Source organism: Synchiropus splendidus, chromosome 12 (assembly GCF_027744825.2).
Source record: "Synchiropus splendidus isolate RoL2022-P1 chromosome 12, RoL_Sspl_1.0, whole genome shotgun sequence".
Classification (NCBI taxonomy): Eukaryota; Metazoa; Chordata; class Actinopteri; order Syngnathiformes; family Callionymidae; genus Synchiropus; species Synchiropus splendidus.
In genome coordinates this window covers 1,614,020-1,639,190 of record NC_071345.1, presented here as the reverse complement: position 1 = coordinate 1,639,190, position 25,171 = coordinate 1,614,020, and the positions used below count along the sequence as shown (strand labels likewise).

At 57.2% G+C, this 25,171-nt stretch overlaps 2 protein-coding genes across 4 annotated transcripts; one reads left to right on the top strand and one right to left on the bottom strand.

Moving 5' to 3' along the window:
* The first annotated feature begins 2 nt into the window (after positions 1-2).
* angel2 (angel homolog 2 (Drosophila)) lies at positions 3-8,079 on the top strand. 2 transcript variants are annotated; one of them, XM_053880617.1, is made up of 8 exons: positions 3-567; positions 1,756-2,548; positions 2,622-2,691; positions 3,357-3,778; positions 3,844-3,955; positions 4,017-4,074; positions 4,391-4,521; positions 4,599-8,079. In XM_053880617.1, exons 2-8 carry the CDS (start codon positions 1,763-1,765, stop codon positions 4,760-4,762), a joined length of 1,743 nt encoding a protein of 580 aa, XP_053736592.1. In that variant the 5' UTR covers positions 3-567; positions 1,756-1,762; the 3' UTR covers positions 4,763-8,079. The 2 variants fall into 2 exon arrangements, with proteins under 2 accessions (XP_053736592.1, XP_053736591.1); XM_053880616.1 differs by lacking the exon at positions 3-567 and adding an exon at positions 574-948.
* On the bottom strand, positions 4,610-25,165 carry galnt14 (UDP-N-acetyl-alpha-D-galactosamine:polypeptide N-acetylgalactosaminyltransferase 14 (GalNAc-T14)). 2 transcript variants are annotated; one of them, XM_053880619.1, is made up of 14 exons: positions 23,343-25,165; positions 16,302-16,471; positions 9,875-9,973; positions 9,448-9,515; positions 9,298-9,363; positions 8,334-8,543; positions 8,156-8,240; positions 7,985-8,088; positions 7,288-7,414; positions 6,642-6,734; positions 6,426-6,509; positions 6,183-6,324; positions 5,997-6,116; positions 4,610-5,339 (listed from the first exon to the last, which is right to left on the bottom strand). In XM_053880619.1, exons 1-14 carry the CDS (start codon positions 23,484-23,486, stop codon positions 5,181-5,183), a joined length of 1,671 nt encoding a protein of 556 aa, XP_053736594.1. In that variant the 5' UTR covers positions 23,487-25,165; the 3' UTR covers positions 4,610-5,180. The 2 variants fall into 2 exon arrangements, with proteins under 2 accessions (XP_053736594.1, XP_053736595.1); XM_053880620.1 differs by lacking the exon at positions 9,875-9,973.
* Between the last annotated feature and the right edge of the window lie 6 nt (positions 25,166-25,171).

The following is a 25,171-nucleotide window of genomic DNA, read 5'->3' as shown; positions in this document are numbered from 1 at the left end:
GGAAGGGTCAATGACACTAAGATAGGAAGACAAACGTGTTGCGTGAGTCCGGGTCCACGGTTCAGCCGGGTTGTCGGGCCGCAGCAGCTTCTGGAAGTGCCATGCTGTTACAGTGGGCCTGGACCTTTGATCCCGACCCTCGTCTCTGATCCACTTCCACCTGGACTCCATCACTCCCTGCTGTGGCTGCCGTTCCCACGGGACCTGACCCGGTCCGAGGGATTACCCCGGGGAGTGAGGCGACGTGGAAGTGCTGGACTCCGCGACCGGAGGGTCAGTTAAGGTCACATGATGTTGAACTGAGCCGCGTGTCTCTGCTGAGGGGCTCCGGGGTCGGGTCCGCGCCGCCCTCTGACCCGTCCCACCGCAGCCCAGGCACAGAACCACACTCCCTGATCACTTCCTGTCAGCCGTCCACGCGCCGGTCCAGAGGACGACGCTCGCAGCGCCACCTGCTGCTCAGCTGAGGGGCAACCGCTCTTCTTGTGTAGCGTCCGCTCGTCCGTACAGTCGTGCCGAGTTGAGCCGGGTCACCACGCGGTGGTCAGCGATCAGATGTCAGTCACGGTGAGTGTGAGTCAAAGTGTGTTGTTTGGACCAAAGTCAGGGCAATGAAAACGAGAGAGACGAAACAAGCCACTGTGGGTGGCAGGGTTCGAGCGGATATTATTGCTATGATTCCGAACCTTGGATGGATCCAAAGGTTCGGTCAGTGGTCGCGTCGTTCTCTCAGGTCTGACGCAGCTCCTGGGCCGGAACTGTTGTGCTTCGCACTCGGAGCGAATACAGGCGAACACTCGCAGCAGAGGAGCGGATGTTCCGGTCCTCGCCGCTCCGGGGAGCAGACGCACGACTGTCCGCTGGTGTGTGGACGATCCAGCGATGAAGACGGAGATCACGTCCCGCTGAGGCGCGAGGGCTACTCTGCAGGACGCTGGCTCGCGTGACGTAAGTGCGCCGACCCCCGTCGTCACGAGTGCCGCGCAAAACCAGCCCGAAAATCCCGACAGCCTGTTTAGATTAGACCGGTTGAATGGCGCCATTAAACGCAGTATTTGTCTAGTTTCACATGGGAACCGATTTGTCGCTGCACCGGCGGAACTGTAGTCCACATGTCTTGATCGCGTGCTTCATAGAGGCGCGGTAGTGGCGTCACAAAGACTACAAGTCCCAGCTGCAGCGAGCGTGGCGGGTGTCCGACGCCGTGTTTAAAGTCCAGTGAGAACTTTGGGAAACTTGGACCCGGTTACAAGTTCTTCCTCGGGCTGATGAAACAATCGGTACTTGGTTGAGAAGACTTGTCATCGTTATAGGTCCTGTTTATCTTGGTGTTTGGTTGCGTCCGTGATCAGGTCTGGTCGATGATAGTTTCGGATCCTAAACGGGACGCGAACCGTTTGTTTTGATTAGGAGACAAGTTAGTCCTGAACGGTTCAAAACACTGCCGTGTCCCGCCACTGCACCCGCGTGAGTCGGTATCAGAGGCACCTGCGCGCACGTGCGCTTCAGCAGACCCGGGTCACGGTTCCGAATGATTGAGCCAAACGTCTCCTGCGTCTAGTCACGGCCACACGATCTGGTGACCCATTTGACCGCGTGACGGAACCGCCCTGGACGAACACAAACAGACCCGCGCGTGGGAAAAACGCCCCGCAGACGCGGAGAGAACCCGCAGTGTTTATGACGGACGGCCACGTGACTCTCACTCGCGTTTGGTGGTTCGGGGGTCACCTGGTGTCGTTGCTCTCTCGTCAGCTGCTCCATGATCCTGCGCCAGCTGAGCTCAGCCCCCCCGCGCCTTCGTCCTCCGCCCCTCACGTCTGGACACTGGAGGAGGGGCGCCTCGCTCGCTGCCCCCTGCCGGCCCCCTGCTCCTCACCCCCCATGGTGGTGGGGACACGCCCTCTCCGGCCGCTCCCTTCACTCCTCCGGCTGCCTCCTGATGGACCGTCCTCGCCGTGACAAGGAGCCGCCGCACAAGCGCAGGAAGTCTACAGAGGAGCAGGTGGGCGATGACGCCCGGACCGACCACCAGGGGGCCAGCCGGGAGACTCGGGAAAATGGTGCCAAAACACGCCCGGAGAGACACTCGAGTAAAGAGCGGACTCAAACCCTGGACCCGCCGACCCGCTGGACTCGAACCTGCGGGTCGAGGTGGGACTTGGGACCCGGCCACGCACCGATGCCACCACCAGAGGTCGCTCTGATCGGCAGCTCTGTCAGGTCTCTCCAGGCCCGCTGGGGCTCGACCAGACAACCCTCCCCCCCTGGACCTGCCCCTCCTGGACTCGCCCCTCCTGGACCTGCCCCTCCTGGACCTGGCCCCTCCTCCCAAGAGCTGCTACGACACTGGGAGACCTGCGCTTCCAACCACCCGCCAGCAGGGGGCCACGTGGCCTTCGACTTCTCAGTGCTGTCCTACAACATCCTGTCGCAGCAGCTGCTGGAGGACAACGCCTACCTGTACCGACACTGCCCGCCCCAGATCCTGTCCTGGGACCACCGCCTGCCCAACCTGCTGGCCGAGATCCAGCGGCTGGACGCCGACGTGAGTGCTGAGTCAGCAGGGTTTCTGCTGTTACTGTGTGTGTGTGTGTGTGACGGTGGCCCCGCCCTCGCAGGTCCTCTGTCTGCAGGAGGTCCAGGAAGACCACTACCAGGACCAGATCAGACCGGCGCTCCAGGCTCAAGGTACTGTCTCAGGTGCAGCTCGGCGGGACGGCGGAGTGCTGACCTCAGCCGACCTCTGCTGACCTCAGCTGACCTCTGCCAACCACTGCTGACCTATACCGACCACTGCTGACCTCTGCCAACCACTGCTGACCTCTGCCGACCACTACTGACCTCTGCTAACTACTGCTGACCACTGCTGACCTCTGCTAACCACTGCTGACCACTACTGACCTCTGCTAACTACTGCTGACCTCTGCCAACCACTGCTGACCTATACCGACCACTGCTGACCTCTGCCAACCACTGCTGACCTCTGCCGACAACTGCTGACCTCAGCCGATCTCTGCCGACCACTGCTGACCTATGCCGACCTCTGCTGACCTTTGCCAACCACTACTGACCTCTGCCAACCACTGCTGACCTCTGCCAACCACTGCTGACCTCTGCCGACCACTGCTGACCTCTGCCGACCACTACTGACCTCTGCTAACTACTGCTGACCTCTGCCAACCACTGCTGACCTCTGCCGACAACTGCTGACCTCAGCCGATCTCTGCCGACCACTGCTGACCTATGCCGACCTCTGCTGACCTTTGCCAACCACTACTGACATCTTCCAACCACTGCCGACCTCTGCTGACTTCTGCGCACCTCTGCTGTACTCCACTGTCATTGCTGTGCAGGTTTCCAGTGTGAGTTCAAGAAGCGCACCGGGAACAAGCCGGACGGCTGCGCCGTGGCCTTCAGGACGTCCCGTCTGTCTCTGGTCTCTTCCCACCCCGTGGAGTTCTACCGAGCCGGTGACGCCCTGCTGGACCGTGATAACGTGGGCATGGTGGTGCTGCTGCGTCCCGGCGGGCCGGGGTCGGAGGCGACGCCCCTCTGTGTGGCCAACACTCACCTGCTCTACAACCCTCGACGAGGAGACGTGAAGCTGGCGCAGCTGGCCGTCCTGCTGGCCGAGATTAGGCGTGTAGCCCGCCGGCCAGACGGCTCGCTCTGCCCAGTCCTCCTCTGTGGGGACCTCAACTCCACGCCCTGGAGCCCCCTCTACCGCTTCCTGACCACCGGCCGCCTCCAGTACCAGGGGCTGGAGAGCAGCATGGTGAGAGCCGCACGCTGTCTCGCTCGCTCACTCTGTCTCGCTCTCACGGGCCTGTGTGTGCGCAGGTGTCGGGCCAGCAGAGCAGCTCTCGTGGTCAGCGCCTCCTCCAGAGTCCCATCTGGTCCCACAGTCTGGGCATCAGCCAGCAGTGTCAGTACCAGAGCCAGCAGCCCACAGGTGAGTGGCACCAGCGTCCGGTCCCTCGCTGCAGCCACTGACCCCTGTGTTGCGCTTCCAGTGGAAGAAGCCGTGTCTGAGCTCAGCGTGGAGGATCCCGCCCGCCCGCCTGCCGACAGGTGAGCTGGCCTTGTGAGGACTGCATGACTTGGTGGGGACCATTTGGCTGGACCCCACCAGGTTCGGGTGAAGACTTGAACCTAACCGGGTCCCAGTTCATCTGAGCCATGTGTTTAGAGGCTGGGGGAAAGCCCACGGTCCCCACAAGGCCAGAGAGACAGACGTGTGTGTGTGTGTGTGTGTGTGTGTGTGTGTGTGTGTGTGTGTGTGTGTGTGTGTGTGTGTGTGTGTGTGTGTGTGTGTGTGTGTGTGTGTGTGTGTGTGTGTGTGTGTGTGTGTGTGTGTGTGTGTGTGTGTGTGTGTGTGTTTTGACAGCTGGACCATCGAGCACGCGCTCCCTCTCCGATCTTCGTACCGGCACCGTCTGCCGCCCGACTCCCGGCCTGAGATCTCCACCTTCCACTCCAGGTCGGCCATGACGGTGGACTACATCCTCTACTCCCCCGGTACCGGCTCTCTTCCTCCCTCCCTCCCTCCCTCCCTCGCACACTCCGGCCCGCTCACCCCACTTCCCCTCCCTCAGAGTCTTCCTCCTCTCCGAGTGGGCGGGGCCTGCAGCTGCTCGGCCGGCTCTCATTGGTCGGCTGGTCCGATCTGGTGGCCGTCAACGGCCTTCCCAACCGCCAGCACTCGTCTGACCACCTTCCACTGCTCGCTCGCTTCCGCCTGACCCGACGGGTCACGTGACGGCGCCGACCTCTCGACCCTGAAGGAGCCGGAGCAGCGCCCCCTGCTGTGGCCGGACGGTTTGTGAATAAATGTATTTATTTTGGTATGAACGTCTGCGTTGTATCGGGTCACTGCTGAGCCTGACCTCTGACACCTGCGGAGCCCACTGTCATGTGACACGGTCAGGACCATCAATCGGAGTCACGTGACCAGTGGCGCGTTTCTGCTGAAAAAATATTGTTTTATTGAAAAGAGTTTGTGGTGGAGGGCGAATGCTACAGAGGCGGCAGAGTCTCTCAACCCACAGCTGGCAGGAAGTGACCTCACGCTCCAGGGCCTCCTCCTCACCTCCACACAAACAAGAGTCTGAAGCAGGAAGGAGGCGGAGCTCTGTCGCTCCCTGGGGTCCGGTCCTGCTCCCACAGAACCTCCCGGGTCAGGAGAAGGGGACCTCCCACCTCTGAGTGTAGGCGGTCACCTCACAGGGGCTGATGACCAGCATCCGGGCCGGGTCCAGACCGTCCAGAGCCATCTCCGAGTCCAGGCAGAAGTGGGACACCAGGTGCTCCAGGTGGGTGCCGGACCTCTGCCAGCGCTGCGGCACAAAACCACACACACACCGTCAGGCGGAGCAGATCCAGGGCCCGGTCTGACCCGCTTCACTCCAGAAACTGGGGAAGAGAAGAGCTTTCCTCTGAACCCGTGACCCCGTTTGGTGCCTGTGCGTGTGTAAATGATTCACAGTGAGAACAAAAAGATGCAGATCCGACATGAAAAGAGGCTTTTACCCAGCGGCGGGTCCAAATCTACAGGGAGGGGGGAAATGTGTGGGCTTGTTTACACTGCCTCGTGGGGACGTTTTGCTGGTCCCCACAGGTCCAAACCTCCATTTGAGGATGAAGACATCAAACAAACTGGGTCATTCTGACTGGGTTCAGAGTCCTGGTTCAGGTGTGTTTGAGGTGGGGGGGGGGAGGCTGGGGAAAGGGTGATGGCCCAGAGACACCTCCCAATGTTCCCACAGGGACAGCGATACAAACACGTGTGTGAGAGAGTGGGGACCTGTGAGATGCCTGCAGACACGCTCAGACTCCCATTGCCATGGCAACAGGCCGCACACGCCTGGCTGGGGGACACTGAACACTCTGGTTTGGTTGAGTTTGGTCGCTGCTGTCACCTGTCTTCCACTTCCCCTTCTTTCCTCCTCTGACTTCCTCCTGCTTCCCCACCCCCCATCCATCCGTCCACCCACCTGGAGGCTGTCAGCCAGGTCGCAGGGCAGCAGCAGCACCTGAGACGCAGGGAAGGTGGTGGCCAGAGTCAGACAGAGGTGCTGCTGGCGGATCTGCTGCCCGTGAGTGTAGACCCACTCCTGCAGAGACACACCGGTGAGAGGCAGCTGGAGAGGCGGCGGCGGCGCCAGAGGCAGCGGGCTCACCTGCTGCGCGGCAGCGCCCTCTCTGGCTGCACAGGGTCCCAGCAAGAGCACGGGCTGCTCCTGACCCTCCGCCCGACCAGACTCCAGACAGTTCTGTCTCTGACGGATCACGCCGGAGCCCAGGTCCGAGTCCTGAGGGACCCTGATGAAGGAGAGAGCCACGCTTGACCTTTGACCCAGTGATTCCAGGTCCAGCCAAGTGGTCCCCACGAGTGAGGTTAGACCCGGGTCACACACACGTACTTGAGCTCAGGGTAGACGTTGGTGAGGTACCACTGGAAGGATTGACATTTGAGCCTCTGGCGGAGCTGCACACGACTCTGGATGCTGCAACACATCACCTTCATCATCAACATCTTCATCATCATCATTACCTTCATCATCACCTTCACCTTCACCATCATCATCTTCATCACCACCTCCATCATCGTGCGTGCGTGCGTGCGTATATATACTCACTCTCCGTACTCCTTCCCTCGTGCTGCAGGCCGAGCAGAGTAGTAGAAGAGACGGAAGTCGTCCATCCAGACTTCAGCCGTGCGACGTGTGTTCCTGAAGCACAGGCACATGCTCGCAGTTGGTTGGCGGCTGAGGTGTCCGGATGCTGAGTCAGCAGGTGATGGGGCGTCAGGTCATGTGATGAATACCAGCTGTTGCCATGGCAACGTCTCACAACCTCTCCTTGTTTAACAGCCAAACACCTCCATCCACCCTCCCTTCCTTCCACCTTTCCTCCCTTCCTTCCACCTTCCCTGCTTCCCTCCCTTCCTTCCACCTTTCCTCCCTTCCTTCCACCTTCCCTGCTTCCCTCCCTTCCTTCCACCTTTCCTCCCTTCCTTCCACCTTCCCTGCTTCCCTGCCTTCCTTCCACCTTTCGTCCCTTCCTTGCACCTTTACTCCCTTTCTTCCTTGCCTTCCTTGCTTTCTTCCTCCCTCCTTCCCTCCCTCTCTGCCCCCTCCCTCCCTCCCTCCTGCGTGCGTGCGACTGAGGGATGTGGTGTGTGGAGAAGAGCATGACGATGGTGGGAAGAGCACAAACCACATGAACATGTGTGGATGAAGGGTGGAGGTCACGGCGCGTCAGGTCAAAGCTGGCAGCTCCTACTTGATGTAGGTGTTGGCGTTGCCCTCAGGGAAGACGTACGGATGCTTCTTCCTGAAGACGTGACCCACCCTGCTGCACGGGAGGATCTCCAGGCTGCCGCCGCACTGCCACACGCGGAAGGAGATCTCTGCACGCACGCACACACACACGGCGAGCTCAGCACAGAAGCTCACCTGCAGGGGGCGCTACCGCTCTCACACCTCACTGCACACCTCCAGTACTCACACTAGTACTAGCTAGCGCAGCGACTCGCTCTATATCTAGTACAGCAACTCTGACTACAACTACTATCCACTAATTACTCCGATGATACCACTGCTACTCACTACTACTGCTACTACTACAACTAAAAGTACTTCTTGGAGGTCAAAGAGGCTATTGCAATCAGAAGTAGAAGACTTATAACAGCAACACCTGGAACTACTGCAACCAATTGACAAGTACTGCCATCACCAAATCCCTAACTGGAGCTGGAACTACTGCCACAACACGACTGCTTCTGTGACAGAAACAAGCACCTCCATCCCGGTGCTGCAGTGAGTCCTGCGGAACTGTGGCAAGTACTTTGTCTACACTCGACACTTCGACTGCGCTGTTCTCCACCTGCAGCAGAAACCTTGGGTATCGCAGTAACACTGCTGAGCTGCAGGTGTCAGCAGTGAGCTCAGGTGCTCTGCGGTGCTGGGCGGAGCCTCACCAAAGTTCTCGCCGCCCCAGATGTCCATGGCCTTGTCGTACTGACCCAGGTGGTTGAACCAGAACCTGTCGATGACGAAGAGCCCTCCGGCAATGATGGGGGTCCTGCAGACACGGCCCGGGGTCACCACGCGTGCGTGCGTGCGTGCGTGTGTGTGTGGCGTCGACGTACTTGATGGGTTGGGTCGGGTCGGTCCGACGAGCTCGCTCCTCCGCTGACAGCGGCTCCCACTTGAAGTGAAGACTCCAGTCGAACCCTGCCAGCGGACAAACACACACACACACACACACACGGGTCAGCAGGGTTGGAGGTCAGAGGTCAGGGCGTGCGGGACACAAACGGGCCGAACCTCCGCGCAGGTGAGGCGACGCTGCCACGTAGGAGAAGGAGTCCATGTTGATGATGTCAATGACGGGACTGACCACCCGGGTGGAGTCCTGCCGGACCCTCTGCAGCAGCGGGGGCAGCCATTCCCTGTTGACCTCACAGTGACTGTCCAGGAAGGTGAGGACGGCTGCCCTCGCAGCATCAGCCCCTCGCACTCGGGAGCGGATCAGACCTGGACCCCGCAGCAGAGAGAGAGAGAGAGAGTGTGTGTGTGTGTGTGTGTGTGTGTCGGTGACTTGGCGCCGGGCGGACCAGGCAGCCAATTAGAAATTCCATTTCATCCTCAATAAGGCTTCATTTCCTGGATGAACACACAGGCCTGGGTTGGGTGTGGACCTGCTTCAGCTCTACTTGTGAGGACATTGTGGCTGGTCCCCACAAGGTTCAGCCTTTGTTGAACTTGATAAATAACCAGGTTGCAGTTTGGTTCACAGACGAATGGAAGGAGGGACAGACAGACCTGATGATTACAGACAGATGGACAGATAGACAAATGGACAGACAGACAGACAGAGGAACAGACATAAAGACAGACAGACGGAGGGACATGATGATGACAGACAGACAGACGAATGGACGGACAGACAGACAGAGGAACAGACATAAAGACAGACAGACGGAGGGACATGATGATGACAGACAGACAGACGAATGGACGGACAGACAGACAGAGGAACAGACATAAAGACAGACAGACGGAGGGACATGATGATGACAGACAGACAGACGAATGGACGGACAGACAGACAGAGGAACAGACATAAAGACAGACAGACGGAGGGACATGATGATGACAGACAGACAGACGAATGGACGGACAGACAGACAGACATAAAGACAGACAGACGGAGGGACATGATGATGACAGACAAATGGACGGACAGACAGACAGACATAAAGACAGACAGACAGACAGAGGGACGGACCTTCTCTGTGGTGGTTGCGCAGGCATCGGACCTTGGGCAGCTTGGTGAGGAGCTGACAGTCACTTTCTGCAGAAAACATGAAAACAGAGATGAGCACAGACGTGGCTCTGACCCGACTGGGCCGAGAGACAGAGGGAGGGCGAGTCTCACCGTCCTCGCTGCAGTCGTCCACCAGGATGACCTCGTGGATGAGGTGAACTGGGGTTCGATTTAAAACACTCGAAAAGAGAAAAACAGATTCAAGATGAGAAACTTTACAGGCCTCCTCACTGGGCGTTTATCGGCGGCGGGATCAGGGGTGGACGAAGTGTGAGGTGACGGTCCCATTCCCACAGTGGTCCAGAGCAGCACTGAAGGTTTCCACTCACACCAGCCTTCAGGAGTTTCTGAGTGGGGACAGTTTTGCTGCTCCCCACAAGGTTCAGCCTCAATGTGAGGGTGCAAACAGAGTCCTGGTCCAGGTGAGCCATGTGTTCAGGGGAGAGGCTGGGGAAAGGCTGACGGCCGGGAGAGGAGGTCCCCACAAGGACAGTGACGTGTGTGTGTGTGAGAGAGACGGTGTGTGTGTGTGTGTCACCTCCTGACAGTGCGCAGCAGCGTGGACCTGGCCTCATTGTGGAAGGTGATGATGATCGATGTGGAAGGAAGATCAGAGTCATAATGGAGAGCAGAACATCTGTAAGGGACAAGTCCAGAGAGGTTGGTGGGTCAGTGTGTTACTGTGGTGTCAAGAGTGAGACGTCAAGTGTGTGGTGTGAGTGTGAGATGTCGGCTGCAGGAAAACAGGTCGGCTGTGGAACCCCAAACACTTTGTCTCGGGCAACACAGCACTCTGCTTCCTGGGGTGACAGTTTGGGGTCACAGCCCAACACGCGACGATGCTGCCGTCAGGTGCTGACGACGAGCAGGTGCAGCTCAGCGAGGCGACGGGAGGGTCACGTGATCAAATCTGCCGACGGACTCACGAGTCAGCAGGTCTGGGGTCAACGCCGACCTGCAGCTGAAGGCAGACATGCCTTGCTCAGGGGTTCCACCCTCGCTGCCACAGCAGAGCAGCCACTTAGTATGGAGACGCTCTCAGTCAGCGCTGACAAGAGCAGGGTGGCGTCCGTCAGCGCCTCGCGCACACACACACACACACACCGCTGCAGACGCAGGTTTCCACTTGGACGGGTCCCTACAAAGGATCTGTGCTCTCCATCACTAGAGACTGGATTGATGCGGAGATTCACTGACACACACTCAGAGAGAGAGCGTGTGTGTGTGTGTGTGTGTGTGTTGCTCCGGGTGATGAATGAAGCAATATTTCAGTCTGAAGCAGCATCGCAGCACAGATGGTGCGGAGAGAGAACACACACACACACACACAGTGTATGGTGTGGAAACTACATTACTCAGCCACACAGAACCATGTACCTGCATCACACACACACTGATCACACACACACACTGATCACACACACACACACGGGTCACACACACACACACACTGATCACACACACACACGGATCACACACACACACACTGATCACACACACACACTGATCACACACACACACTGATCACACACACACAGATCACACACACACACGGATCACACACACACGGATCACACACACACACTGATCACAAACACAGAGTTCCTCAACTGCAGCATCACACTTCAGACGGCCCTCTGAGTGTGGGGGGACCTGCTTTAACCTTACTGTGGGGACCTTCTGCCGGTCCCCACAAGGTTCAGCCTCAGTTTGAGGGTGAAGACTTCAAACTAACTGGGTCTCAGTCTGGTCCAGAGGCCTGCTTCAGGTTAGGCTCCGGGGGAGAAGCTGCGGGAAGGTCCTCATAAGGACAGAGAGACACACGTGTGTGTGTGTGTGTCCTAGACAGGTGAGTGGAAATGGAGCAGAGCAGCTCTGGTTTGGAGGCAGAGACATGAGAGATGAAAGTGACTCCCCCCGTCCTCCCCCCTCCCTGACTGATGAAGCAGGTTTATATTTAACCAGAGCTGCTGCCTGTATCACACACACACACACACACAGTCTCTCTCACAGGCCTCGGGGTGTGGAGCCTCTTCTCTCTCGTCTCTTCACGGCTTCACATCTGGTGCTCATCTCCTGGTGACTGATCTAATGAGGGTCCGCTCCACAGTGGCCTCCATCAGACCCTGAAGGTCACGAAGGTCGACCCTGTCTGTGGTGAGTCAGTCTGTGGTCCTGACAGAGAGAGGTGGAGGTGAGTCGAGGTAGTCAGGCGAGACGGGTGAGTCAGGTGAGTCATGACAGATGGGTGAGTCAGGAAAGACGGGTGAGTCAAGACAGATGAGGGAGCCGGGTGAGTCAGGTGAGTCATGACAGATGGATGAGTCAGGAAAGACGGGTGAGTCAAGACAGATGAGGGAGCCGGGTGAGTCAGGTGAGATGGCTGAGTCAGGAGAGACAGGTGAATCAGGTGAGTCAGGAGAGATGGGTGAGTCACGACAGAAGGGTGAGATGGGTGAGTCGGGACAGTCAAGGGAGTCGGGTGAGTCAGGAGCAGCAGAGGCTCACACCTTGTCCTCAGAACCTCACATGGCTGCAGCAGAGTTCCAGGTCACTGACACACTGCTCAGTGACGGACAGCAGCTGTGACCAATCACAGGACAGATCTGGATCAGTGAGGGCATCTTGAGCAACACACACACACACACACACACCTGTCTGTCACGTCACCTTCATCCTGCTCCTCCTCATCGTTAGGTCGACCCTGTCAGTGGACCTCATGGTTCCCTCTGTGGAGACTGTGTGTGTGTGTGTGTCTGTGTAAGCATGTGACAAGCAAGTGAGGGCCAATTGTGGGGAGAAGCCTCCTTTGTGGGGACCATTTGGCCAGACCCCTCCAGGTTACGCCTCAGTTTGAGGACGAAGATCTGGTTCAGGTGAGCCACGTGTTCAGGGTGAGCGGCTGGGGAAAGGGTGAGGAGAGGTTGGAGAGACAGAGGTGTGTGTGCGTGGGAGAGAGCCCCGCCTCCCTTTGTTAAGAGCGTGTTGACGGCGGCGCAGCCTCTGCTCTGTCGCTCAGCTGGATGTTGGACTGGGCCTGAACCGTCCTGTTCTCCATCACGCTCCGTTTCATCCCTTCACACATGCCGCACCTCCGACGCCGCTCGCTTCGCTTCGCTGCCGCCGCTAATGTTCGCTGGCCGCTGCCTCACGTGCGTGTGAGTGTGTGTGTGTGTGGCACTTTAACTCGGCTGTTTGTCACGTCGACACTTTCGGTCGGGGACACAAAGTGACACAAATGGATTTGTTTGGAGCTCGTCAGCTCGGTGCAGAAACATTAGGACCACGTGAGGTGACGCGCACAAGTGCAGCGACACAAGTGGAGCGTGGATGAGGCGCTGTTCAGCGGGTCACATCAGATGCTGCTGGGTTACAGCTCCACATGCTTTCACACGTGGAGGGTAGTGGTTCAACATGAACCTGAGAAAGTCTGAAATATGAAGAAGATCCACGTCTTCAGGTGAGGCCTCACAAAACTGCTCTGCAGTGGGATCAGAGCAGCGAAGAGAGACGAGGCCCCAGAGCTGAACCCAGCCAGTGAGTCAGTCTGTGGCCCTGACAGGGAGAGGTGGAGGTGAGTCAGGGGAGTCAGGCGAGTCGAGTGAGTCGGTTGAGTGAGGTGAGTCAGGACAGTCGGGTGAGTCAGGACAGTCGAGGGAGTCGGGCAAGTCAGGACAGTCCAGGGACTCGGGTGAGTCAGGTGAGTCGGGCGAGTCAGGACAGTCCAGGGAGTCAGGAGAGACGGGTGAGTCAGGAGAGTCGGGCGAGTCAGGTGAGTCGGGACAGTCGGGCGAGTCAGGTGAGTCGGGACAGTCGGGTGAGTCGGGTGAGTCAGGTGAGTCGGGACAGTCGGGCGAGTCAGGTGAGTCGGGACAGTCAGGTGAGTCAGGTGAGTCAGGTGAGTCGGGACAGTCGGGCGAGTCAGGTGAGTCGGGACAGTCGGGTGAGTCGGGACAGTCGGGCGAGTCAGGTGAGTCGGGACAGTCGGGCGAGTGGTCACCAGGTGCAGTGGAGAGTGAGCTGAAAGGACGTGGTGGCGCTGAGCTGAGCCGAGGGCCAGTGGCAGCCGCTGCAGAGTCACGGCCGCAGCCTTCTATGCCCAGAACTATCTGGAGGATCTCTGCGCCTCTTGTTTATGTTTGTTGTTGAATGAATCTGGCGGCTAATAATCGCCTTTAATTATTGTAATCTGCTGCGGAGACAACAGCCTTTCTTCAGGCCGCGGCGCTGGAGCGGAGCGACTTGGTGACGACCGGCAGATGAGTGAGAGGGTGGAGCCTCCACTCACTCGGCTGAGACTCCTCCACCTCTTCATCACCACCACCATCATCACATCACCAGTGGGCCTCTGAGCCCCGGCTGCTGGCCCCGGGTCCAGACCTCAGTCAGACAGGACGACGTCTTAAGATGCTGCTGCTTCATCGTAACCAGGAAAGTGTCAAGTGCTTCTTGTTGCCATGGCAACCAGCAAGTCTGTGGTCCCACAGGACGGGTTTCCTCCCCGTGTGTTATTGTTCCTCCAGATCTGATCTCAGCCTGTTCAACTCTGCATGTGGCAATTATCTCTGCTCGTCTCATTCTCCTCCACCTCTGCAGCTTCGCTCTCACTCGTCCCCACTTGACTCTTCCTCCTCCTCCTCTTCTCCTTCTCCTTTTCATCCCCCTCTTCATCCTCTAGCTCCATCCCCACCTCCTCTTTTCCTCCTTCTGCTCCTCTTTCTCCTCCTCCTTTTTGTCCTCCTCCTCTTTTCCTCCTTCTTCTCCTCTTCCTCCACCTCTCCTCCAGCTCCACCCCCCTCTTTTCCTCCTTCTTCTCCTGTTCCTCCTCCTCCTCCTTCTCCTCTTCCTCCTCCTCCACCTCTCCTCCAGCTCCATCCCCCTCTTTTCCTCCTTCTGCTCCTCTTTCTCCTCCTCCTTCTTATCCTCCTCCTACTTTTCCTCCTTCTCCTCATCCTCCAGCTCCATCCCCCTCCTCCTCATTCTCCTTCACCTCTGCTCTCACTAATTCCCACTTGACTGTTCTTCATCCTCCTCCTCCTTTACCTCCTTCTCCAACTCTGTTGCTCCGCTCCTCTCTTGACTCTTCCTGCTCCTGCTTCTTCTGGTTCTTCTTCTCCTCCTCCTCCTCCTCATCTGTCTCCTCCTTCCTTCTCCTTTTCCTCCTTCTTTACCTCTTCCTCCTCCTATTTCTCCTCCTCCTCTTCCTCCTCCTCTTTCTCTTCCTTCTTTTTCTTCTCCTCCTCTTCCTCCACCTCTGCAGCGCCGCTCTCACTAATCCCTTCTTGACTCTTCCTCCTCCTTCTTCTCCTCTTTCTCTTCCTCCTATTCTCCTCCTTCTCTTCTCCTCCTGCTCCTCCTTCTTCTTTTTCTCCTCCTCCTCTTCTCCTACTTCTCTTCTCCTCCATCTTCTCCTCTTCCTCTTTCTCTTCCTTCTTTTTCTTCTCCTCCTCTTCCTCCACCTCTGCAGCGCCGCTCTCACTAATCCCCTCTTGACTCCTCCTCCTCCTCCTTCTTCTCCTCCTCTTTCTCTTCCTCCTATTTCTCCTTCTCTTCTTCTCCTCCTGCTCCTCTTTCTTTTTCTCCTCCTCCTCTTCTCCTCCTTCTTCTCCTCTTCCTCCTCCTCTTTCTCTTCCTTCTTTTTCTTCTCCTCCTCTTCCTCCACCTCTGCAGCGCCGCTCTCACTAATCCCTTCTTGACTCTTCCTCCTCCTCCTCCTTCTCCTCTTTCTCCTTCTCCTCCTTCTTTTTTACCTCCTCCTCTTCTCCTCCTTCTTCTCCTCCTCTTTCTCTTCCTTCTTTTTCTTCTCCTCTTCCTCCACCTCTGCAGCGCCGCTCTCACTAATCCCTTCTTGACTCTTCCTCCTCCTCCTCCTTCTCCTCCTCCTCTTTCTCCTTCTCCTCCTTCTTTTTTACCTCCTCCTCTTCTCCTCCTTCTTCTCCTCCTCTTTCTCTTCCTTCTTTTTCTTCTCCTCTTCCTCCACCTCTGCAGCGCCGCTCTCACTAATCCCCTCTTGACTCTTCCTCCTCCTTCTCCTCTTCCTCTCTATCTCCACCATCTTCCCCCAACGCGGCTCTCATCTCCTCCTGTTGTCTTGGCTCTGCGGGGTGAGTCTGAGCTCTCCCACCCCTCACTCTCAGCACTGGAGTGGATTCTGCAGCAGTCGACAGAAAAGCACATCTTCCTCCTCATCATCCTCATCACAACATTCACATCTCTAATCGGATCACTGAGGCAGCCACCGCCTCAGTCACACGTCCTGCTCCAGCGACTGCAGGTGGCCCAGCTGCTGCGTCCTCTCTGGACCGGTCCTCAGAGGGCCCACAACCACGTCCCTCAGCAGGACTCACTCAGGACCTGTGCTGGGGCTGAGTGTGGAGGAAGGTAAACCTCCTCAACACCTGGACTCACTCAGGAGCCGGGTCACCACGATTCATTCACCCAGACTGAGCGATGCAGCAGTGAGTGATGACGGAGTGAGTGACCAAGAAGTGAGCGATGAAGGAGTGAGCGATGAAGGAGTGAATTTTCTCCACATTCTGCACGAGAGCTTGGAAGTTGTTATCTGCTGAAATGAGCAAGACGACGACAACGGCTGCTGCTGTCAAAGCAACAAGCTCCTTATCAGCCAGATGAGTGTGTGTGTGTGTGTGTGTGTGTGTGTGTGTGTGTGTGTGTGTGTGTGTGTGCGCGCGCGGCGGAGGATTTTCATTTCTGTGTTTAATTTAATTTCTCAGACAGTCGGTTGTAATTCACCGTCTTTCTCTTCCAGTGAAAACATGTTTGGCTCTTTAATCGAATCCTCTCACTGACGGAACTTTAATCACTGTGGGAGTGCGTGTGTCTAAGCGTGTGCATGTGTGTGTGTGTGCGACCCTCCAGCTCGACTAAACAGAGCTTGACAGGTGTGGGGGTCACCTGGTGGCGTGCTCTTACTCTGAAGGCCTTGTTTGAGCGTGTGCGCCTACCTGTGGTGGCGGGTGTCCGGCAGCGCCCGGTTGCTGGGGACGCGCTCGCTCTCCCTCTGGTTGAAGGCGTACAGCCGGTACGGGTCGTCCCCAGGCCTCCAGCGGCGCACGCTCAGGTAGCTTCTCTCATCAAAGCCGTCCAGCATGTCGTCCCAGTCCGCCTCCGAGATCTGCCACAAGAGGTCAGACGTCAGCCAGCCCAAGTGGCCTTCACCCGCTCACCCACCACGAGGCCACGCCGCGGGCCCAGACCCAGGACCGGCACCACTCCCGTGGTCCAGAGGCAGGGGACGCCGCACTCAGCAGCACAACATCAAGGGACATGCGACAAAGCCGTCGAGTCCAAGTCTGTCATGTTCCCTTCCACACAGTGCAGTGAGTAGTTCCCCTCCGTGACCAGGGGTGGCGCCGTGAGCTCTCCAGTCCTTGTGCTTCCTCTGAGCGTAGAGGAAGAGGCAGTGGCAGCTGACAGGCAGCGAGGAGCCGCTTCACACTGTTCTACTGAGCTGTGGAGACAGTGATGGTGCTGACTGATGCACTCGTTTCACTGCAGAGCTCCAGAAACGCTATCACCGTCATGGAGCTGCCATCGTCCTCAACACGCTGCCTTCACCAGGTTTCTGGATTAAACTTGCAACTTTCTGAATAAAATTAAATGTTCTAGAGACTGTTGTCTATACTTTATACATCACAGGGATGATGGACTAGCCCAGGTACTGTCTACATGCTAGCTTAACCCAGCTACTGTCTACATGCTAGCTTAACCCAGCTACTGTCTACATGCTAGCTTAGCCCAGCTACTGTCTACATGCTAGCTTAGCCCAGGTACTGTCTACATGCTAGCTTAGCCCAGCTACTGTCTACATGCTAGCTTAGCCCAGCTACTGTCTACATGCTAGCTTAGCCCAGGTACTGTCTACATGCTAGCTTAGCCCAGCTACTGTCTACATGCTAGCTTAGCCCAGCTACTGTCTACATGCTAGCTTAACCCAGCTACTGTCTACATGCTAGCTTAGCCCAGGTACTGTCTACATGCTAGCTTAGTTCAGCTACTGTCTACATGCTAGCTTAGCTCAGGTACTGTCTACATGTTAGCTTAGCTCAGGAATTAGCTGCATGAACCTCCAGTTTCTCTCTGGACTCAGCTGTTACAGGCATTTAAAGTCTCAACTGAGCCGAAGGCAGCAAGATGGTTTTCTGGGCGCCACGTGACCGCAGCCAGTGATGTTCCTGTCGGCAGCGTCGCGGCATCATGTTCCTGTCATCGACGACTGGTTGGTGTGTCGGCGCCGCTGAGCACTGCTGCTCTGACATTTTCCCTCCGTCATCGGAGCAGACGCCGAGACGATGTGAGATTTAGTCATTTAAATGTCAGGAGGAGATAATCACACGTGTATGTGTGTGTGTGTGTGTGGTGCTGGAACCAGATGAGCAGCGTTTCCTCTCTGGGTGACACATGTCATACGCAGCTGGATCTCCATCCCAGAGACTCAGAGTAGAGCCAGCTCCAGCAGAAGAGCAGGCTGTAGGGGATGTGAGCAGGACCAGAGGTGTGGAGGCCTCACATCAGGAGCAGGTGACCTTCAGAGGTCACCACTGGAGGTGATGGCAGAGGACCAGCACCGTCTCCCTGGAGGGAGATGAAAGGCCCTGAAGTTTGACTGGAAGGTGGGACTCAGATGGGGCCGCTCCGGGCCTCCAGCTGGACTCAGATCTTCAGCTCAGCCTCAGAGCTGCTCACCAACATCACCGCAGAAACCTGGAGGCCATAACTCTCCACAACGACCAGCGTAACTGCTGGAGCGGAGACAAATGTGCGCACACACACACAGGCGGGGTCAGGACAACAATTACCGGGAGCAGCGCGGACGGACGCGCGTCCCTCGCTTCTCCTCTCCCCATTATTCAGCTGCCGGAGCTGCTGATGCGACACATCGTCTAAATGGACCATTAGAGTCACACTCTTTATGTAGATCCGCGCCCCTGTGTGTGTGTGTGTGTGTGTGTGTGTTTCCCCTGGTGGCTGTAACAAGCAAGCATGAAGAACAAAAGAGCATGAGGAAGCTACTGAGGATGAGGAGGAGGAGGAGGAGAGGAAGACGAAGATCTGAGCAGAGAAGTGAGGAGTGATGGAGGTGAGGAGCAGGAGGTGGGGATAGAGCAGGTGGAGGAGTGGAACAAAGTAGTGATGACTGTCACAACCACAGGACGGGAGAGGTGATGAGTGGAGGAGAAGAAGCGGTGGAGGGCAGAGAGAAGCAAGTCATGGATGAATAAAGGGCCAGAAGAGACGGATGAGACAGCAGTTAACACCACTCTGGGATTTGTTTGTGTCTAGTCTCTCTGGGAGCTCAGCAGCGTTCAAGGTCCTCTGGTCCTCACACTCTCACACACGCAGCGGCACTCTGAACTCAGCATCATGCTAACTCAGCATCGTGCGAACTCAGCGTCCTGCTAACTCTTCATCATGCTAACGCAGCGTCCTGCTAAGTTGGCATCCTGCTAACTCAGAATCATGCTAACTCTCCATCATGCTAACTCTTCATCATGCTAACTCAGCATCCTGCAAACTGAGCGTCCTGCTAACTCGGTATCGTGCTAACTTGGCATCGTGCTAACTCGGCATCGTGCTAACTTGGCATCATAGAGCAGCAACACAAAGATCTGCGCGGGTCCACCCGCGCTGCTATGAAATAACCGGTTTCGCAGTGAGGCAGCGACCCTCGACTGCTGCCAAGTCCAGGTCCGTCACCACGACTGTCTCACCGGGCCCTTCAGACCACCACCCAGCAGAGGCGGTGAGGACCCGGGTGGCAGCAGTGGCAGCGCAGATTCTTCCTGGTCTCACGTGAAGGTCTCTGACCTCCACGTGAGACCAGAAGAGGGCGCAGCAGCGCCGCAGCTTGGTGCAAGTCACGCGGCTCCGGCAGGATTTTCTGCCGCCGCAGCACTTGGATCCAATCTAAACTCAAGTGGACTCATCAATCACTGCCACAGGAAATGTGAAACCACGGCAAGTCATGACTCGTCCTGTGCTCCCCTTTCACTCATTCACTCAGTCCAGAGCATGGAGTCGACCCGACGAGGTCAAACACAGGCGAGTCATTTCCTGCTGCAGACTGTGGAGGACTCTGGCAGCAGCAGGTTCAAATCCCGCGGCAGTTAGGGACCTCAGATTTCAGCTTGTGCTGGGCCAGACTGGGAGCCTCGAGGTCAGGCAGGCGAGAGCTTCATCTGTGGAGGACCTCAGCGAGTCACCTCTCCACGAGTCTGAACCAAACCTCGCTGACTTGGACTCAGAGCGAGCCTTTTGGTCAGCGGCTCCTCAGACTCAGAGTCTCAGCACCAGCCTGGAGCCTGGCCTCCTGCTCCCCAGGCTCCTCTGCAGCTCTACAGCCTCGCCTGCTCCCATTGATCTGACTCTCACAACCCTCCACCAGTGAATACCAATGCAGAGGTGCGAGCGTGTGTGTGCAGCATTGCAGAGCCAGCAGCTGCTGCACACACACACACACACACGTCTCTCCATCCCAGTGGGGACCATCGCCTTGCCCCCAGAGCGCACGGCTCACCTGAGCCAGGAGTCTCGACCCAGCTAGATTGTAGTTTGAACCCTCAGATTGAGGTTGAACCTTGTGAGGACCGGCACAAGTACACACACACACACACACACACACACGCACCAATCGATACAAGTGGACCATCAAGTCCCATCAGTGGGTTGTGTGTTGAGAGAGTCTGGTGTGTGTGTGTGTGCAGCAACAGGACGGAGGAGCCACACACCTGCGAGGCAGGAAGTGAGCTCCACATCACTTCCTGCCTCGCAGCATCACGTGCTTCAGCAGAGGCTGAGGCCAGGTTTGAGCCCTCCGCCTGAGGGTCGGAGGTCAGCGCTGCCGACAGCTGCTCTGGTTACTTCACTATTTCTGCTCTGTCTCCAGTCAACTCTGCTGCTCCCCCCCACCTCCCCTCACCCGCTGGAAAGCAGATTGATGGTCCAATTCTTCATGCATCAAGGTGGAATTACAATTTTCACTCCAGCAGCCTGACGCAGCGCAGCAGATCATGACATGATCCTATTGAAACACGCTCTCTCACACACACACACACACACACAGAGACTTTACATTACAGCGATGGTGTCTGAACAAACATGGAAGTGGACGGATTAAATAGAAATGTTGTTTAATGTGACAGAGAGATTTGTCATGGAGAGGTGTGAGAGACAGAGAGAGAGAGAAGGCGATGGTTTTAACTGTGACTCAGTTTTACTGGCAAAATGCTGCAAACCCTCAACACAATCTATGAAACTAAAAGGATCAGCAACAGACTCCACACACACACACGCGTTTGTATTTCAATCCCTGTGGGGACACGGTGAGGTTTCTCGCCATCACCCTTTCCCCGGCCTCTCTCTCCTGCACACCTGGCTGGGACAGTCTTCATCCTCACATTGAGGTTTGGACCTGTGGGGACAGGCAAAAGGTCCCCACAAAGACAGGAGGTCCCCACGAGGATTGTCGTGAATTGGTCCCCACCAGGCAGCATAAAGGAGCTCTCACACACACACACACACACACACACACACACACACACACACACACACACACACACACACACACGACTGTTGCTGCTGCTGATTCTTGCAGAATTTCCTCAGAAGCTTCTGAATCTTTGATGAAGAGTGGAGAAGAGAAGAACAAGAACAAACAAGTAAACACACACACACACACACACAAGTGCTGATTGCAAATCACTGCTTTGTGAGGAACTAGTTTAATTCACCTGAAGCAGCAGAGACAGAACTTGTGGGACTCAGCCACGCGTGTGGGACTCAGCCGTGTGTGTGTGTGTGTGTGTGTGTGTGTGTGTGTGTGTGTGTGACTCAGCTGTGTGTGTGGGACTCATCCACGTGTGTATGGGACTCAGTCACATGTGTGGGACTCAGTGACATGAGTGTGAATCTGCTACCTGTGTGTGGGACTCAGTCGTGTGTGGGACTCATCTATGTGTGACTCAGCTACCGGTGTGTGTGTGTGACTCACGTGTGTATGTGGGACTCAGTCACGTGTGTGTGTGTGTGTGTGAGAGACTCAGTCGTGTGTGTTCCAGCCAGCTCTCGGTGCCGTCAACATGAAGCAGCAGGAAGAGTGGGACATGTTTGTACCAGAGAGTGAGGAGGTTCTGCAGTCTGCAGCTTCCTCTCGTGTTTGGACTTCATAAAGACCTTCACCCCCCCAAACCTGCCCGAGGACACCGGCCCACTTACAGCCAGAACCAGAGAGAGGCATTTTCCATGCAGATAACGGCGTGTGTGTGTGTGTGTGTGTGTGGTGCTCGACTGTGGAGGTAAGCGAGTGTGTGGCTTAATCCTGTGAGCAATGGGAATAATTCAGTATTAGCATCTGAATGCTGCGGCTGACAAAACTAACACACAGTGCTGCGCGCACACACACACATACACACACACATACACATATACACCACACACTGGCAGCGGAGCCACAGGCTGGCCGTCCTGGACTGGCATCATGGGCTCGCAGCATACGCCAACACTACTGCGAGCGTGGACGGAAGCGTGACGGCGTGAAACGCCAGCCTTCCAGGGACGGCTTTCCTCACGCGCCCCCAGGGTCACAGGGTCAAAGAGCCAGCCGTCCCGGGCCTGAGGATGGGCCGGTCCAGTTCCTCAAACCTGAGGCGCCGAGCGTGTGACAGGGACAACACAGAGCGCGTGCTGCGCTCGCAGGCCTCTGAACCAGCTGCGACCAGAGCAGGACTCCGGGTCTCGGCAGATGAGGAGCGGATCTTCCTCCCGAGACTTAAGCAGATTTGTATTAATTACAGCGAGTGGCAGAGTTAATGGTTCAGGTCCTGAATCCGAGCGCTGGTCACTCAGCAGTCGATTTTTATTCCTGCTCACGTTTGCTATCGACTCTGGCGCCGTAATTAACACTGACGGATGGAAGCCGAGAGTCCAGAGAGCCGAGTTCAGGCGCCGACCCCAGCAGCCAAGTGGGACCTCAGGAGCGGACCTGGAGGGAGAGCTGCTCCGCTCCGCGACTCCCAGAGACGCTTCAGCTGGCTAACAGCTCACGAGCATGACAGGAGGGTGTGGTCTCACCTGAGAGCAGCAGGATGCAGGTGAAGGAGAGAGGAGCTGAGGCTGAGAGGGGGGAGGGGGGGGGAGGAGAGAGGGGGAGACAGAGAGAGGGGGAGAGAGGGAGCAGGAGAGAGGGAAAGAGAGGGGGAGAGAGAGGGGGAGAGGGAACATGAGAGGGAGAGGGAGAGAGGGGGAGAGAGAGAGAGAGAGAGAGGGGAGGACAGAGAGGGAGCATGAGAGGGAGAGGGAGAGAGAGAAGGAGGGAGGAGGAAGGAGGAGAAAGGGAGAGAGAGAGAGAGAGCATGAGAGAGAGAGGGAGAGAGGGAGAGAGAGGGAGCATGAGATGGAGCAGGAGAGAGGGGGAGAGAGAAAGAGAAAGGGAGAGCGCGCCACTAAACACGGTAAGTGTTGTGGATCGATACCGTTTAGCTCGCGGTGTTTTACACGAGGCGCCTGCACTGAAGCCACAGCGGGTCATTAACGAAGCTCATTAGCCAGAGCTGAGGAGAGACCCGCGCGAGACTCGAGTCTCATGAGTCACAGCCACATCTATGTCCGCAGCAGAGCCCGGTCCGGGTCCGGGTCTCCGCTGGCTTCCAACAAGACTCCCGCGTTGGTGACGTCACACACGCCGAGGAAGTCACCTGCTCCACCTGAGAAGACAATGAAACTGGGGTGTCGCGGGTCACCCGGAGGGTAACCAGCCGCCTTCAGGTGCCGCGCGACTCTGGAGTCCCGCTCAAGTCATCCACGCCGAGTTGGAGCCGACGGACCCGTTCGTCACGCGCGCTTCATTGCCGAACGGAACCGGAGGAGTCGAGCTCAGTCACGAAACACTCGGGACTTGACTCCAGCCGCCGAGCCGCACTTGACGGAACTTTGTGACGCGGAAGGTGCTGCAGGTGAGCCGCCAGGCTCCGGCTCGAGAGTCCACTCACCTGCTTGGGCTCCTCCGCGCCTCCGCCAGGTCCAGCTCCGAGCTCGGGCAGTTTCCTCCGGCTCAGCACCAGCAGGTAGACCAGGGCTCCCAGCCACACCAGCACCGCCACGGCCACCGCCAGCCGCCGACACGCGCGCTTCATTCTCGGTCAGGAGGAGCCGGCGGCGCCCGCTCGCTCCCACGGTCCCATTTTAAAGAGGAGGAGAGGATGAAGAGGAGGGGGAGGAGGGGAGGAGTCCGCTCACTCACCGGAGGAGAGCGACGCCTGCTGGCCGGCCGCAGCACTGCCACCGCTGCTCAGGCCCTCGGTTCACCCGGGGGGGAAGAGGAGCGAGGAGGGGGCCGGGGTCTAAACAAGAATAAACGGTCAAAGGTTCGTGGGTGTCACGGTTCGGTGGAGCGCGCGTCTCTGACAACCGCCGACCCTGAAGAGACAATCGCTCTGATGCCGGAGATCAGCTGGGTGCTGGCCAGAGACCCGCCCCGGGGTCTCAGTTCTGAGCTGCTTCACGTGTTCCTTGGGGGCCAAAGAACCGAGTCCAAGTCTTTCTTCACGGAAGATCCGAGTCATGTTCCGGACATACAGACTAGAAACCCCAACCAAAGTATCGTCAGACGAGACACCGACACTCCCGCCATTCGCGACCGTCATGTTTGGCAAACAAGACTCGTGTTTCTGAACAAGCACCGGAAGTATCCCAAACCCACCGCGCTGCAGTTGAAGACGACGATCCGCACTGACGGCTCCACAGCCTCATCACGTCACCGCGGGAGCGACCCTGAGGACAGCGCGTGAACCTGCTCAGACCCACGCGCCACCTGCTGTCCGTCCCGCTGCAGGCGGGCACGGCCACGAGGCCCGGGGGAAACGTTAGAGCCAGGTGGTCATAATGATTCGGCTGAAACGAGTGATGACGTCTAGACGCTGAACACACGCTCCGGAATCCCGACCGAAGTGTTCCAGGCCTGTGTGATGGTTCCCCCAGAGACACCAAGCAGCCACAGCATCCACGTGACAAACATCACCAGAGAAAGTTCAACGTCAAGAAAAGGGGTCGGGGCCACAAGCAGCCGAAACTTGAGAGCAACAGAGTAGAAATTCAAAATGACTGTTGGACCTTGAAAATACCACATTTAACTGAGAGTAATGGGGAAAAAGATGTATTCCATGAAAAAGGCTGTTTCCAGGAACTGAACTTTCCAAGAAAGAATCACCTGGAAACAGAATTCTGATCCAAAGAAACTAAGAACCAACAGTGGTTTAAATTGGTAAAAAAAACAAACTGCTGTGAACAAACCAGAGGAGGAGGGAGACAGAAGCCGAGCCGCCACGAGGACACAGAGACTCGCCGGCGTCTTTGTCTCCTCCACTTTATTCAGACCAAAGAAAGAAGGCTGGACAGGAAACGGAGTCTAAACTAAGGCGAGTCGCTCACACAACGTAAAGGTTAGATGCTGGGACACGCCGGTGGCAGCAGCAAGCGCCTGAGAAGGCGACGGCCAGAACAAGTGCGCTGATGCCGTGAAACCAACCTTGGCGAGGACAGGAGGTCGCCGCCGGCCTGGCCACCAGACGTTACATATCAAGACACCAAACGGGACCTATTTACAAGGGACTTTCCCTGATTCCAGGGAGCGTCACGACGGTCCAGGTGCCTGTGGGGGCGGAGCCACGTGTGGGACCCGGCGATGGCGCCCTGAGGAGCAGTCGTGGATCAGAATCCGCCCACGACCCAAAACCATGAGAACCAGACTGTTCAGTGCGGCGTCCAAGTGGCAGTGGGGGCGGGGCTAGGGCTGCGTGTGAGGCCCCGCCCCCTGCGACGG

Bases quoted from the DNA above. Each gene is read 5' to 3' on its own strand.
- angel2 (XM_053880617.1), top strand. From the start codon at position 1,763: ATGATCCTGCGCCAGCTGAGCTCAGCCCCCCCGCGCCTTCGTCCTCCG. The intron at 2,549-2,621 runs GTGAGTGCTGAG...CCGCCCTCGCAG, and splicing joins TCCAGCGGCTGGACGCCGAC to GTCCTCTGTCTGCAGGAGGT. The intron at 2,692-3,356 runs GTACTGTCTCAG...ATTGCTGTGCAG, and splicing joins ACCGGCGCTCCAGGCTCAAG to GTTTCCAGTGTGAGTTCAAG.
- galnt14 (XM_053880619.1), bottom strand. From the start codon at position 23,486: ATGAAGCGCGCGTGTCGGCGGCTGGCGGTGGCCGTGGCGGTGCTGGTG. The intron at 6,735-7,287 runs GTAGGAGCTGCC...CCTGTGCTTCAG, and splicing joins AACGCCAACACCTACATCAA to GAACACACGTCGCACGGCTG. The intron at 6,117-6,182 runs GTGAGCCCGCTG...GTGTCTCTGCAG, and splicing joins AGGGCGCTGCCGCGCAGCAG to GAGTGGGTCTACACTCACGG.